Genomic DNA, 15,730 nt, shown 5'->3' on the forward strand with positions numbered 1-15,730 from the left:
ACAGCCAATCACGTTTCACCTTTTATTTTGTTGCAACGTAGAGCTCCCGCCTCCCCGGCCCTCGAAACTCGTTCCACCGTTACCATAGTGACCTGCCCCCAACAACACAGGCGGACCTCGCCGTGGCGACCGCGAGGGCCACCACTGCGCTCGACTGTAGGGCCAACAGTGGTTGCCATGGCAGCGAAGGCGGGGCTGTCGGGTGAGCAATTAACGAGTGCGGCTGGCGCTTGTAAAAGCACATTTGAAAATCTAATTCAGTCCTCCAAACTCGTGGACTCTGCCCGGCAGCAAAGCGGTTCATCTCTCTCCAGCTTAACAGCCCAATCAATCCCCTCAAACACAAGTATACATGGGGATGATGAAGGGCCCTATCTGGGAGTGTGTGTGTGTGTGTGTGTGAGTGTGTGTGTGTGTGTGTGTGTGTGAGCGAAGATTGAAACTGGAAGCTGGATGAGACCATCAGATGGAAAATCTGCAGTGAGTGTCGGCTGGTATCGGCCTATATCCGTTGCACGGAGAGCAGATAACTGGAGCCCGACGGTCTTTGTTCGGGTTCGTTTGTGGTTTTGAAAAAAGCCACAGAAGACTCCAAACATGGCCGCCGTCCACGACCAAATTCTCCGTGCTCTGCTTCTCAGTCACGACACGTGTGCAGGGATTCTGAAACTGACCTTACGCCATCACTAAGCAACGAATCACAAACACCCTCGGCAGTGGGAGACTGCAGCTCTCAACAAAGAGCACCTTCCCTCCCCCTCAACCACTTCCTCTTTAACTGAACCAATCAGCGCACGCCACGCGTCACGGCCTGGTCGTAACTTAAACCTCATTGGTGCCCTGAATCAGGTCGACCCTCACACCATCCCACTGTACAGCTCTGAGTGAAACCACCCCAGCTGCAGTCTGCGTGTGGACACAGAGGGTCCAGGCCGCCATCGCCCAGCGGGACGGTGAGCGGGTCAGAGCGGGACCGGGAGCGTCAGAGCAGGACCGGGCAACAAACAGCACATGCTGCGTCCATGACACCCGCAGGACGACGCAGAGTAACTGATCCGTCCAGCAAGGAGCATTTGTCTTGCAGATAAGAGGACGGTGATGTAATGGTTGGAGCGCAACAGTGGAGGTACAAGACAACACACGTTTCAAATATCAGAGACGAGTAGAAACGGACTTGTATGTGCGCGATACACTCAGCGCATAGTGAGCTGAGGAGAGCAGAACACACACACACACACACACACACACACACACACACACACACACACACACACACACACACACACACACACACACACAATAGACGTATCAGCTGGCTGTGACAGCCCAGAAGAACAGAATACAGCACTTCTGTCTGCTGCGGACACCGAATGCTCCCGTCTCCACATACTGCCTGGTAATGACAGGAACACATGGCCAGCCCATCCAGAAATGACACCATGTCATCACTGCATCATCTTCCACGCGTGCAGATGAAACGGGCCCGGCGATCTGGACTGGCACGGACACGGCACGCACACTAACGCCAGCCTCAGCAGGCCCACGCAGCTGGACTACATTCCCCATAGAGTTTGTCCAGCCAAGCATGAAAACAAACATTCAAACTGCTTTCTCCTGCACCATTACGCCCGCGACCTCTCATTAAACAGCGCGGTCTCCCACGGCCACCTCTCCAACCTGCACCTTCTCCCTAAACTCCAGCTGGTAAGTACGGTAGGATTGTGGAAAACTAAAATTGTGGATTGTGTTTTCTGTCCTCACTGTCTTGAACGGAGAAAGATGACACTGGGATAGACAGACAGGCAGACAGACAGAGATAGAGAGAGACAGATGTGGGGGAAATCACAGCTCCTATACTGTACATGACACTATTAATAGCCCTCTCTCAGCGGCACAAAGCATACAGTGTTACATTAGCCCCAGCTGACGGGGTGAATAAGTGTGCTACTCACAGCCCCGTGTAAAAGAGGCAGACCACCGTATAATGGGCTGCTATGAAGGAATAATTAGAGATTCCCCAAGATCTACCACATTGAGTGATCGCTCAGATGATAGCGGACAGTAAAGGATGCGTAACCGAGCTCCAGCCGAGTCGTCAACGAGGACCCGTCGGTTCTGCCCGTGTACGTACAGCTTCACAACTCCTGGTGACAGGACTTTCACAGGACTTTACATCTGCACTGTCACTTTTAAACGAGGGGGTGACGGGGGTTCTGACTCACTTGTTTTTGGAAGAGATCTCCTACGCACTGGTGGTGACTCCACTGCTGCACTCTGGGAAGGAGGGCGTCGTAGAACTCCTTGTGGATCTCGTAGAGCTCAGGCACTTTGAAGAAGATGGTTTCTATCTGCTGGATGGTCAGCACCGGCTGGGACGTGGTGGCAGCTGCCTTGAGGGGCTTCATGGGCTGAAAGGTAGAAGAACCGGCTGCGTTGGAGGAAGAACCGGCCGTGTTGGTAGAAGAAACAGCCGTGTGGGCTGTCTGTTCCCCTTAAATCTTAAGTCTTGCCTGTTTCCCTTTAAATGCTCCCTGGAAATCCTCCCTCCACACGTGTAATAATTCAGTCTGAAACTTTGAAATGTTTGTGGTAAAAAGAATGATGGGTAATGTTTTTGACTTCAAGAGCATTACAGGATTGGCTAGAGCTCCGTCTCTAAATGTGTTATGTTACCTCAGTGACCTGATCAGATCTCATCACACACAAACACACACACACACACACACACACACCCCAACCACACAAACTTTCACACCACACATACATATCACACACATACAAATGATCATACTACATATTCACAATTGCACCACACACACAAATTCACACCCACACACTGTTGGACTGATGGTTGCCTAAGGCAGGTGGGTCGTGTTTCTGTGGGATTTCCAGTATAAATGAGTCAGTAACCTCTCCTCCTTTGGCATCCTAAGCCTGGACTTAAGCCACTCCCTCATTAACATCGACATTACTTCTCTGCAGACCGTTAAACAAAAATTGTTAAAGTGTTGACCCATCCCAGCTCAGGCAGCAATTTAATTGTGCAATGATGGCAATATGCAATAAACTACTGATATTACAAGGCACATACTTCAAGGACTGAAGATTTTTATTAGCCATTTTGCAACAAATTCACTGGAAACGTGCCATAAAATGCAGATGAATCAAAACTGCAGTGTAATGGTCCAGGGCACGGCTCTCACCAGCAACAGCGCCTCCAGGTGGCTGAGGTAGGTCTCCTCACTGGCCAGGATTGCAGACAGAACCCATTTCCGCATCTCCAGGCCCTTCTCCAGGTCCAGTTCTGCCTGCTCAGAGAGACGAGACACCCGTGAGCATGCTCAGAGAGACGAGACACCCGTGAGCATGCTCAGAGCGACGAGACACCCGTGAGCATGCTCAGAGCGACGAGACATCCGTGAGCATGCTCAGAGCGACGAGACATCCGTGAGCATGCTCAGAGCGACGAGACATCCGTGAGCATGCTCAGAGCGACGAGACATCCGTGAGCATGCTCAGAGAGACGAGACACCCGTGAGCATGCTCAGAGCGACGAGCTCCAGCGTTGACTCTTGTCTCCTAAACCCGTTCTGCTCCAAGGTCTTTCTGTGGTGTTCAGACATGGTTGAAGATGCAGGTGGGCCAGGTGGGTCCAGAAACAGCGTTATGCACCCACCTGTACGCACATACGGCAGCTTCACCACTGTGGAGCGGTTGGCACTGGCCTCAGCTGGGTTTGTGCTCCAACATGGATGACAATATAAGCCAAGTTCAATTAGTATTCAAACCCAGTTAATATACCACAGGCCCAAGATCCACCCACGTCACACTGGTGTATAAATGTGTGTAAGCACATGTGTTTAAGAATGTGTTTAAGTATATGTGCGTGCGTGTGCAATTTTGACCTTCAAATGTCTTTCAAATGGCAATATAAGATGATCCTTTATTAGTCACTGAGAAAATTAGCAATATATATAATTATATAGTGACAAATGTATGAACAAAACAGGAGGAGAGAGCATGAAAGCTAAGGTATAAAACTAAGGCTGCATTTTCATGAGATCGGGGGCATTTCTCATTTAATAATGAGACTACATGTTTTCACCCTCGTACTATAAGAGAAAAATAAGTAATTAATAGCTGGAGATCTAGAAGCCGTATCAGGAGACCCATTCATTGTACTTACGACGGAGGGTAAAAGAAGTATGTATAATCAATAATTTGTCTACAAGATTCCATTCTGATTAAAATAAATGAAGTGGTATTTGAGCTGGTCTCAGATCTGTGAGAGACGGTCAGTGTAGAGCTCCAGTGGCTCTAGTGCTCAGAGCACGGCTGCAAGGGGTCGTCCTCTAATCGGACAAGGCACTGAAGACAAAAACGCTTATGGGAAATCAATTCCATTCATTTTTGGTTCTGGAGGAGGAGACTCGAGGGATTTTGTGACAGAAATGGGGCCGATTGCACCTCAGCTGGTATTATGCTCAATAAAACCCCCCATGCGTTCTGCTACAGGAGAAATAGGACCTCCTGGATCGCCGTGGTGGTGTTCTTCCCCTGGTCTACGACGTCGATGACTTTATTTACTCTCTGAAGATTCCTCCGATACTCGGGCTCTGCTCCAATACTCCAGCTCAAAACAGAGTTTACTCAGCAAATCTGTCTGGTAATTCAGGTTTTTGCAAATCCAGCCTTTGCCTTACAATATGCAAACATGTTAAAGCTCTCTCTCCATCTCTGCTTATATGAGTGTGTGTGGGTGGGGGTGTGTGTGTGTGTGTGTCATGAGCATGGTCTGTGTGGTTTTGTTCATTAAAACCCACATGGGAGCTAAAGGCAGAGGTCAAAGGGCAGCGGTAGATTTCTGAGACATATACTCATGTGTCCCTTAAGACACCGTATTGGCTGAGAGCACGCATCAATTGCTCCGACAGCCAATGGCTGTGAAAGAAAGTCAGGAGGTGGGGGAAGGGTCACGATTCCGACCACTGGGCAACTGAAGGAGAATTCATTTTAATTTGTTTACAGTTGTGATCAAATTTATTCAACCCCCAATGCTGCGAAGGGTTTTATGGAATTCAGTGCACATTTGTAATTGTGTTCATAATGAAATCTTACAAGGACTTGTTAAAGAACTAAATGCAACTAAGATAGCATCAATTTTTTTTGTCATAAAGTATTAAATGGCCTTTTTGTGATTTCTTCATTGACACAATTATTCAACCCCTTTACGACTACCACTCCTAAGAACAGAGGTTCATTCCAGTGTTTTCCATCAGGTATTGAAAACATCTGTGGATGTCAACAAGCAGCAATCAAGCATGATAAGCACCAATTAGGCAGATTTAAAAGGACTGTGATACTCAGCTCCTTCTAGACATCTACTGGTGTGTTTCCAAGCATGGTGAAGGCAAGAGAATGGTCCCAGAAGACAAGAGAAGAGGTTATTGCTCTTCACAAGAATGGCAATGGATATAAAAAGATTGCGAAGTTGTTAAATATTCCAAGAGACACTATCGGAAGCATCATTCACAAGTTCAAGTTAAAGGGCACAGTGGAAACGTTACCTGGTCGTGGCAGAAAGAAGATCCTGACCGCGACTGCTGTGCGCTACCTGAAGCGTAATGTGGAGAAAAATCCCCGCGTGACTGCTAAGGAACTGAAAAAAGACCTGTCAGATGTGGGCACTGAAGTTTCAGCTCAGACAATAAGGCGCGCACTGCATAACGAAGACCTCCATGCCAGAACGCCCAGACGCACCCCCTTGCTGACTCCAAAGAACAAGAAAAGTCGACTGCAGTATGCCAAAAGTCATGTGGACAAGCCACAAAGGTTTTGGGACAGTGTACTGTGGTCAGATGAAACTAAATTAGAACTGTTTGGGACAATGGACCAGCGCTATGTTTGGAGAAGGAAGAACCAGGCTTATGAACAAAAGAACACCTTGCCTACTGTGAAGCATGGCGGGGGGTCAATTATGCTTTGGGGCTGTTTTGCTTCTAATGGTACAGGAAAGCTTCAACGTGTGCAGGGTACCATGAATTCCCTTCAGTACCAGGAGATCTTGGAGGAAAATGTGATGGAGTCAGTCACAAACCTGCGGCTTGGGAGACGTTGGACCTTCCAACAGGACAATGATCCGAAGCACACATCCAAGTCCACTAGAGCATGGTTGAACATGAAAGGCTGGAACATTCTAGAGTGGCCATCGCAATCACCAGACTTAAATCCAATTGAGAACCTCTGGTGGGACCTAAAGAAGGCAGTTGCAGTGCGCAAGCCTAAGAATGTGACTGAACTGGAGGCTTTTGCCCATGAAGAATGGGCTAAGATACCCATAGGTCGCTGCAAGACACTTGTGTCAAGCTATGCTTCACGCTTGAAAGCTGTCATAACTGGAAAAGGATGTTGTACTAAGTACTAAAAAATAATGTCACTAGGGGGTTGAATAAAACTGATAATGATGTGAGCACAGTAAAGACATTTGTGGTTATTCCATCATAAATATTATGTTATGTTTGTCTAATTTATAAGTGCCTCTTTGATATAATTGTAAATAAGATGACTGAAATGATCAAAATCAATGTCAAACTGGCCAAAACACTTTATTTCAGTGGGGGTTGAATAAATTTGATCACAACTGTACGTGTGCTGTATGAAAGACAACTATATGAAGTGGTTATCTCCATCTTAAAATATCTGAATTGATGGAATTTACAGTTTGAACTGTAAGGATACTTCAGGTGTTTATCGTGATAACCGTAACCTATTCATGGATGAATTAGACAAAGGCCAAGCTCACACTTTACTGTACCGGGTGTGAGCAAAAATGAAAGAAAGACCCGATCCTCCATTTCCAAAGCCGGTTTGACACTCCTTGGACCTCTCACTGCTAACTGTGCGCTCAAGCCTACAGTGGGCTGTGTAGGGAGGCGCAGTGCATCGTGGGACATCGGCGGCACTCACGGACTTGGCGGACTCGAGCGAGCCGGACGACAGCGTGTCGCGGCTGCTGCGGCTCTTGGAGCTCAGGTACGGGGAGGAGGACGGTGAGTCGTCGATGTACGGCAGGACGTCGTGGTGACTGCGCTGCTCCTCGGCTCGGTCCGCATCGTACCCATACGTGGGAGGAGTGCCGGTGAACGGACCATCTGGGGAGAGAGGGAGGGAGGGAGAGAGAGATTGTTTTTACTGTATATTTACTGCAAAGTTGGTAATTACACAACGTAATAGTGAAGGTTCCTAAATATATATTTTAACATTGATCGTAGTGTAATGACATTAGAATCGATTTACAAACTGTACAAACTGTAGAACACTAGCATAGCTGCCTCTGTATGTGTGTGTGTCTTCTTCTGTTCATGTTTGATGAAGACCTTTTGGTAACCCACTCTTTAAATCCCCATCAGTTTTTTTTTTTGCATCCACCAGTTACACAATCAACACTCTGTCTAGGAAAGGTTACGCTGTTGAAGCCCACATCCATAAAATGGCCACATCCAATCAAAAACAAGACTCACCCACAATGTACTGAGCAACACAAGCTGTGGAACACAACCGAATGGAATAGAATAGAACAGAAAACAATAAAATGGAATAAAAAAAAAGAGAGAATTGAATAAAACGTCAAAGCTCAGATTCCGTAACAAACATCTCTGATGTCTTTGTGTGGGCGGGCATCTCACTCCCAGAGGCACCCAGCAGAATACCACGGCTCAGCCTACAGGTGAAACCCCGGGAGGGCAGAGCGTGTGTACTGACAGCCAAGTTACTCTACAGTGGGTCTCCTCACCGTCTCCTCTTCCTCTCATTTACATTGATTTCATTTGGCTGACAGTCTTATCCAGAGCAGCTTACATATGTATCAGTATGGCAGTATGTGCCTTCCCTAAGATTTGAACACATGAACTTGGTGTTAGCAGTGTTACTAGCACCATGCTAATAAGCTGCAGACGTCTCCTCACGATCTCCTCTTCCACTCCACGGTTTGTCTCCTCACGGTCTCCTCTTCCACTCCACAGTGTGCGTCTCCTCTCTCCCTCTCTCTCTTCCTTTATTGCTTCCTGCTATTCATCAGCTGAATGACCCACTTTGCCTGGCACACAGTCTTAATTTCATTCTGATTAAACGCTCTGTGGCACTGTGCCATATGCCTGTGCATCAGAGAGCAGGCTCACAGCTGCCTCTAGGCACCGGTCGGGTTCTCCTGAGAAAGGTACAATGCGTCATGAAGGTTTAAGGAGGACCCGTTAGCTTTGGAGGGCAGGTCCCAGACTTCGGTCCCAATGTTGCATCCCATAAGCTGCCAGGAGCAACACTAATGAGGCTCACATACATTCTGCTCACACCCCTCCACATGGGGCAATACCTGACCCCGGATCAGCTGCTAAAATCAATTTAAAAAAAACAATCACAATGACCCAAACAGCTGGGCTGTTCCCAAATCAGTATGTAAACTAAACTTCTACTGAACCTCTCCAGAAAAATTCTCATTTGCTCAGCTGTCTCACAGAGATGCCAAAGACAATCCATTACATTTTTAAACTCATTAGCAGAGTTGTTCTGCAAATACTTAAAAGACTAAAATAATTCTGCCAGAACTGCACAAAAGCCCATTACAAAGCCACAGATTCAGATAGAGACCGCGGAGTTATTTGAACTATAAAGCAAGATAACATTGAATAATGCGAAAATTGCAATACAGATCAGTTCACTTGAAACAGTTACCTAACTAATTCACAGTACAAAAACACAGCCACACACACACATACACACACACACACACACACACACACACACACACACACACACACACACACACACACACACACAGTGAGACTGAATTGCTAATGGATGATTCTCCTTAGTGGTTAGAGAATATGAGAGCGTGCCCAAGAAGAGGTGGTGTATATTCCACATTATGAAGTGACGAGCTGATCTGGATTTTAAAAGGGCCTGTTCACAGCTTTCATTTCTGTTAAATTCAGATTCGGCTGTTCAGTTTAAATGAGAGGAGAAATCCCCCCCTAGTGACAGAACGTTCTCCCCACTAATGGCCACCAATCAAGTTGAGCATTTGCGAATTACACTCACCTGTTTTGTTTACTAGTACACGGTGCATGGTGTGCCTGAATTGTCTGTGTTATGGAATATAGTCATGTGTGTGCCAGCTGTGTGTGTGTGTGTGTGTGTGTGTGTGTGTGTGTGTGTGCCAGCTGTGTGTGTGTGTGTGTGTGTGTGTGATGGTCCTCTGACTCACAGCAGCCTCATTGCAATAAAACTCCCCCTCCCACTCATCTCTCAGCATTCCCTCCCTCTCTGCTTTCCTCCTCTGCTCCTTCTCTCTCTCTCTCTCTCTCTCTCTCTCCCCCCTTCTCTCTCTCCTTCTCTCATCCTCTCCCAGCTCCACACAGATGGCTATTCCTCCAGGGCTGGGGGGGCCCAGCCTGCTGTGGTGGGCACACACAGGAATGCCACTATTACCCGAGGAACTGCAGGCCACCGCACTGCACATCAAACTCACATTAAACAAACATCAACACAGATGCACACACAAATACGTCTAAACAAAAACGATCGTCGTGAGCAAATCACACCGCCCACTCAGGATACGCTCCGGAGAAAGAGCACAGGACCCGTGTGGTGGTCAACAGTCCTCGGACCTCGGGCAAGCCCAACCCAGGTAGGGGAGACAGAAGAGCAGAGTGTATCTCGATGACCGCCCATCTGGTGATGTGTTCATGACAGCTAGCGTAACCTGGAAGACAAAGTCTCCCCAATCCTGCCAAATCCCAGTATGCACTGCAGCAACGGCAACTGAGCAATGCCTAAGGGTATAAGCACTTTCATCCACTTTAAACAAAGGGGAGGGGGCGATGGGCGTGTTTACGAGCATCCGTCATATGCCATGTCTGGGGGGGGAATCCGTGGGGGGGGGGGGGGGGGGGGGAGGGGGGTGAGCGAGCTGGAGCATTATGATCTGGGTCAGGGAGATAAATTGAATATGCACTCTACCTCTCGGGTGTTGGGTGTTGAGGATGCCCTTAAATGTTCAAATAAGAGGGCCAAAGAGTGTGTGTGTGTGTGTGTGTGTGTGTGTGTGTGTGTGTGTGTGTGTGTGTGTGTGTGTGCGCGCGCGCATGTGTGTGAGCAAATATGAAGGGCAAATAAATGGTAAAAACAGAGGACAGATGTCTCAAGGAGAAAAAGTCTCAATTTATACTGTGTAGTTCCCAAAAACCACAAACTTACAGTGTAGGTAGTGACCGATTAAAGAGAAATCACAGCTACGGTTAACAACGGGTGCACATGGAGGGTTGAACTGGACAGGAGGTTCCATGGGAGAAGGAGGGGAGAACCCACCTCTGGGGAAGGAGAGCTGAACGAGGCCTGCTGTCTAGTGATGGAGAGACAGCAGACATGGGTGGAGCACCTACGCCCTGATCTAATCCTTCAAACTCAGGTCAGCATGAAAGCATTTCAGGCAAATCCAGAAAGCAAGAGACACAGAGACATAGAATTTTCATTCTAGTTACCTTATACTTATACTTATACTTATACTATGATTGTGTGATTTGTGTGTGACTTGTGTGTTTGTCTGTATAAATTGATTCTGTGTAATTTGTGTGTTAACGGGGCCGCCCAATGGAGGATGGGTTCCCATTTGAGTCTTGGTCCTCCCGAGGTTTCTTCCTATTCCCCACCATCATAGGGAGTTTTTCCTCGCCACTGTCGCCTTTGGCTTGCTCATTAGGGTTCTGGACCCATAGTATTGTTAACCTTGTAAATTCTGTAAAGATGCTTTGTGACAACATGTGTTGTGAAAAGCGCTATACAAATAAATTTTGATTGATTGATTGATTGATTGACATAGCGACAGAAGAGCTCAGGTCAGCGGTAAACTCAAATCTACGCTCCATTATCCTGGACATGCTCTTTATATACATCGCAAATTTTCCTGAAACCAGTTAGTCATTCATTAGTCTGGCCATGAGTTATTGCTTCCACGGCGACACAGTACCTCCAAAGAGACCAGTGTTTTCTGCAGTGTTTGTCTTATTATAAATTTAGAGCTGGTAAAAAAATAATAATAAAACACACACAGACAAACCAGAACTTGGAGTCAGAACCCGAACAACTCTTATGCATTTAGCATAGTACACTCTTCTCAGTTTTCAAACAGGGATGAAAACAAGATGGAAAATAGCTAATATTAAATAAAACCGTTGTCTAAAAAAATGTTCGCCAGGAATAAGACAGCCTATTTGTTTTTTCCAGAAGTAATCTCTTATCAGCGGCTGACATACAGTATATCTTATGAGATTGAGTACACACGGTGGCAGTTGTGGGATTGGAACTGCTGAGAGAGGGAGCAGCGTCCTGCTGTGACTTTAATCAGCCTTTGTCTCAAAGTGACGAGCGAAAATCAGAACACACACAACAACACACACCAGCCCTGCAATCAACAGCACGGCTACAGCACTGCTATCTCCCTCACACCATGTAGTCCTCCCCCAAAGCCTCTTTCTTTCTCTCGCTCCGTTCCTCCTGCTCACTCCCTCCCTCTCTCTCCCTCTCTGTTTGTCTACTTTTTCTCCCCTTCTGTTATAAGAACAAGAAGGATAAAAGAATGTAGCATGCTTACGGCTACTGTTTGGAGAGAGAGAGAGAGAGAGAGAGAGAGAGAGAGAGAGAGAGAGAGAGAGAGAGAGAGAGAGAGAGAAAGAGAGAGAGAGAGGGAGAGGGAGAGAGACAAGGGGAGAGAGTGCGAGAGGAAGAGTGGAAGAGAGAGAGGGGGGAGGAGAGAGTGAGGGAGGGAGAGAGAGGATGAGAGAAAGAGATGGGGAGAGAGTGGAGAGCGAGAGAAGGAAATGGACAAACGTATAGTGAGAGAGGACAAAGGATGAAGGCTGTGGGAGCTGACAAGCGCCCCAATCCTGCAGATCAGGATTAAACCCCGCCCACCCACCCCTAAAGGCTCTGACCCCCCCCGAACACTGAACACATCGCATGAGAGATGACTGAAGGTCTAAGGAAGAGTTGTCCTTCACCAGGAGGTTTCCCTTGTATAACTAAGTTTAGTTATACAAGGGAAATTCCAAGGCATGTCTAAATAAAGACGACACAGAAGGAGTTTCTTTATCTCGGAGTGTTCCTAACAGACGCTGGTTATCAACTGCTAAATTTAACTCGTGGGGTCTGGACGACTCTTTCACAGAGCTGGTAGCAGCAGTGAGTGTCATCCTGTACATGTAGGACCACTGTAGAGTGGCCTTCCAGGAAGAGGGAGACGTTGGAAGTGGTTTCATTTGGTATTGCACTTATTGTTGGCTTGATGTACTTTTCCATGTCTTCTAGATATCAAAATTGATTCTTGGATGTTGGCAGTATTCTAGTTCAATGGCGTATTGACAGAGTTGTATAGTAACGAAGTAGAACTACTTCACTACTGTACTTAAGTACTAAAATGCTGTATCTGTACTTTACTGGAGTATTATTTTTTTCTCCTACTTCCACTTTTACTTCACTACATATTTTCCATCAGTTTAATACTTTTACTCCGATATATTTTTTACGTGCTGTATAGTTACTCGTTACAATTATAAACATGTTAGCTGGCGCTGTCACCGGGTCAAGCGATCAGGCCGTCTTATGAAAACTGCGCATGCTCCGGTCGCATCTCGTTAACTCTGCTGCTGCCTTCACTGAACACTTGAGCTTCGTAATCTAGGTTCACTTGACACGCTGTTAAGCCTGGTTTAACTTCGCACGCGCGCCGCGCTTCAGCTGCGATCGACAAAGTCGTGTTTGCCGGGTTCATACACCTTTACAAGGTGGAATTAAAGCACTTGTACGTCACTTTCAAGGTCCATTTCAATATTTCCCAGCACGATAAACATAATTAAGTTAAATATTAATACATATATTCGAAATGATTCGAAATAATTCGCTTTTTATCACATTTGATGGTTGTTTATTTTCAAAACGCCCAATCTTAACGTCTTCACGTTATCTCATGTTTCGTCCTGGAATGTTTCGAGGGTCCGCGCGGCGAAAATGACGTAATCGCTGTGGCTCCGCCCGTGCGCGAGGACCTCGCGAGGTCGTGCACCTCTCGAATTTTGTAACTTCGCGCGCGCGCGCCGCGCTTCAGCGCGATGGACAAAGTCATGTTTGCCGGGTTCATACACCTATACAAGGTGGAATTAAAGCACTTGTACGTCACTTCAATATTTCCCAGCACGTTAAACTTAATTAAGTTAAATATTTATACATATACTCGAAATGAATCGAAATAATTCGCTTTTTTATCACATTATTTAATGGTTGTTTATTTTCAAAACGCCCAGACGTCTGGTTTATAGCCTGGTTAAAGCCTGGTTTAAGCGGTGTAGGCGTTTATACTTTCGCGAACGTCGCTGCAGTGTTCTCCGAAACGATAGGTGGCAGTGGAGAATAAAAATAAACCAGGCTTTACTGCGGCAAGGGTCCGCGCGGCAAAAATGACGCAATCGCGGTGGCTCCGCCCATGCGCGTTAACCACGCGCGCAGTCGCGTCGCGAGGTCGTGCACCTCTCGATTTTTGTGCGTGTGAAGTTACAAGGTGGAATTCATGCACTTGTACGGCACTTTGAAGGTCCATTTTCAGTATTTTCCAGCACCTTCAGCTTCATTTACATATTTATACAAATACACATATATTCGAAATTATTCCAAATAATTCGCTTTTTATCTCATTAAAAGAGATGGTACCGTGTTTGGTAACAGCAGAAGAGCGCAATAAGCACTAGTTAGGTTAGATATCTTAGCTAACTAACCTAATTATGTTCATGGCGTGCTGCAGAATTCACTTAACATTAGCTGGCAATAAAGGCGACATGCTGACTAATCATGTGCCCATTTTATAGTGTAGTGTTTTTATAGGGTAAGGGCATTTATTGGGGGTAAACGCAGGGCAGTAAGCTCACCCTTAGACGGACGGATTTTACGTCCAAAATACACCTCGTTTTCTCAGCTAAATTATGGCGAATTTGTACTTTTGCGTCAAACCTACAACGTAGCGGGACATATCTGTTTTTTGTGTACGAAGTGTTAACCCCAGTTTTTTAAGTACATACAGAACACTTGTATTTGTGATCTTTGACATCTTTGATTTGTAAGTGATATATAAAAACAATTGATAATCAAACTTTGATGGCTTTCTTTAATTAATTCAAAACACAATACTTGTATTTTTTACTGTCAGTAGTTGAGTAATAAATTTTAGATTAAACTACTTGCAATACTCAAGTACAAAAAATGCTGAATACTTCTGTACTTCTACTTAAGTAAAGTTTTTAAAGAACACTTCAACTTCTACTCAAGTAAATGTTTTGATTTGAGTACTTGTACTTTTACTCAAGTATGGGTCTCGAATACTTTATACAACACTGCGTATTGAGCTGTAACCTTCTGAATGGGCTGGGATGCATTCTATGAGTAAATAACAAAGCACTTTTGTAAGCCACTCCGGATAAGAGCACCTGTTAAGTGCCGAAAATGTAAATGAAACAGAGATCAAGGGTGAGAGACATAGATCAAGACAGACAGGAAGTGAGAGAGAGAGGGAGAGCAAAGGTGGTAGAGGTCTGGCAGAGATGGACAGGACCAGCTGGGAGCAGGGGCAGTCTCAGATGTGATTATGTCACTTGTGTCAGCCTCCTTTGTGTTACAAACAGTAACGTTTCCCAGAGCCGGGTGGAAGGCGTAGGAAGGCTTCACTCCACACCACCCTGCCAACCTTCTGATCGAGCCGAGCCAGGACGAGAAATCCTCTCAGCGGACATTTGGACCAGTGCTGCTAATTAGCATGTCCGTCCACCCACCGGACTCCTGCGCTCCTGAACACACTGCGTGTCCGTCCCCACGGCCATCACTCAGACCGCAGGCAGATAACACAATCAGGCCTAAACACGTACTGCGGTAAACGTGTGTACTACAGCAAACAATGCGGAATTAATGGTGCAAGTCGTACGTAATTCAGATCCAAGAAAAGTGGTCAGAGTGTTGAAAAAACTGGGACGTTTCTGGAGTTCTGTTTCCTTCTGCTCAGAGCCACAGGCAATGTTAAGAGATAAGAATGATGAATTGTCGACCCCTGCCATCCCCATAGTTCCAGTCCCATCCAAACCTGCCCCCACCACCCACCCCACCCCCCACACCCGCTACTGCCACTGTAATCAGGTCCTTTCAGAATACACAATGGAGAGAGCTCTCGATCAGATATGGCCTGTTGCCTTCCCTGAAGGCTCTGTGAATGGGCAAGAGGGGGCGGAGCTCTAGATCTTTAGGGTGCACCTAAGACCACGCCCCCCCTGCAGAGGCAGCACGGCCCATTTGCAGGACTGTGCAAATTCACCAGCGTGCTACCTGTCACTGGAGACTCAGCAGCCATATCGGTCACCCCTAAAGAGAGAGAGAGAGAGAGAGAGAGACCAAGCGAGTGGGGAGAGAGAGAGAGACCAAGCGAGTGGGGAGAGAGAGAGAGAGAGAGAGAGAGAGAGAGAGAGAGAGAGAGCGAAGGTGAACTAAAGGAGGAGGGGGCAAAAGGCAGAGAGAGTGCAGAGAAACAACTTCTAGGAGGGTGTCTAGGGCACGGCTAATACATCAGATCACCAGTGGTGAGCAAGCACACAGCAGGTTATGAATTTAAAAGGTACTGATCTGCCAACATGTCAACTCTACCCATTAA

General features: G+C 46.6%; 1 protein-coding gene across 1 annotated transcript in view; it reads right to left on the reverse strand.

Annotated features, from left to right (window-relative positions):
- The window catches only part of bcr (BCR activator of RhoGEF and GTPase), a 68,220-nt gene that overhangs the window by 25,897 nt on the left and 26,593 nt on the right, over positions 1 to 15,730 (reverse strand). Inside the window, 3 exon segments of the mRNA XM_076988861.1 lie at positions 2,223 to 2,408; positions 3,204 to 3,308; positions 6,967 to 7,151. Coding sequence (XP_076844976.1) covers positions 2,223 to 2,408; positions 3,204 to 3,308; positions 6,967 to 7,151 — 476 coding nt within the window.

This window comes from Brachyhypopomus gauderio, unplaced genomic scaffold, assembly GCF_052324685.1.
Source record: "Brachyhypopomus gauderio isolate BG-103 unplaced genomic scaffold, BGAUD_0.2 sc64, whole genome shotgun sequence".
NCBI lineage: Eukaryota > Metazoa > Chordata > Actinopteri > Gymnotiformes > Hypopomidae > Brachyhypopomus > Brachyhypopomus gauderio.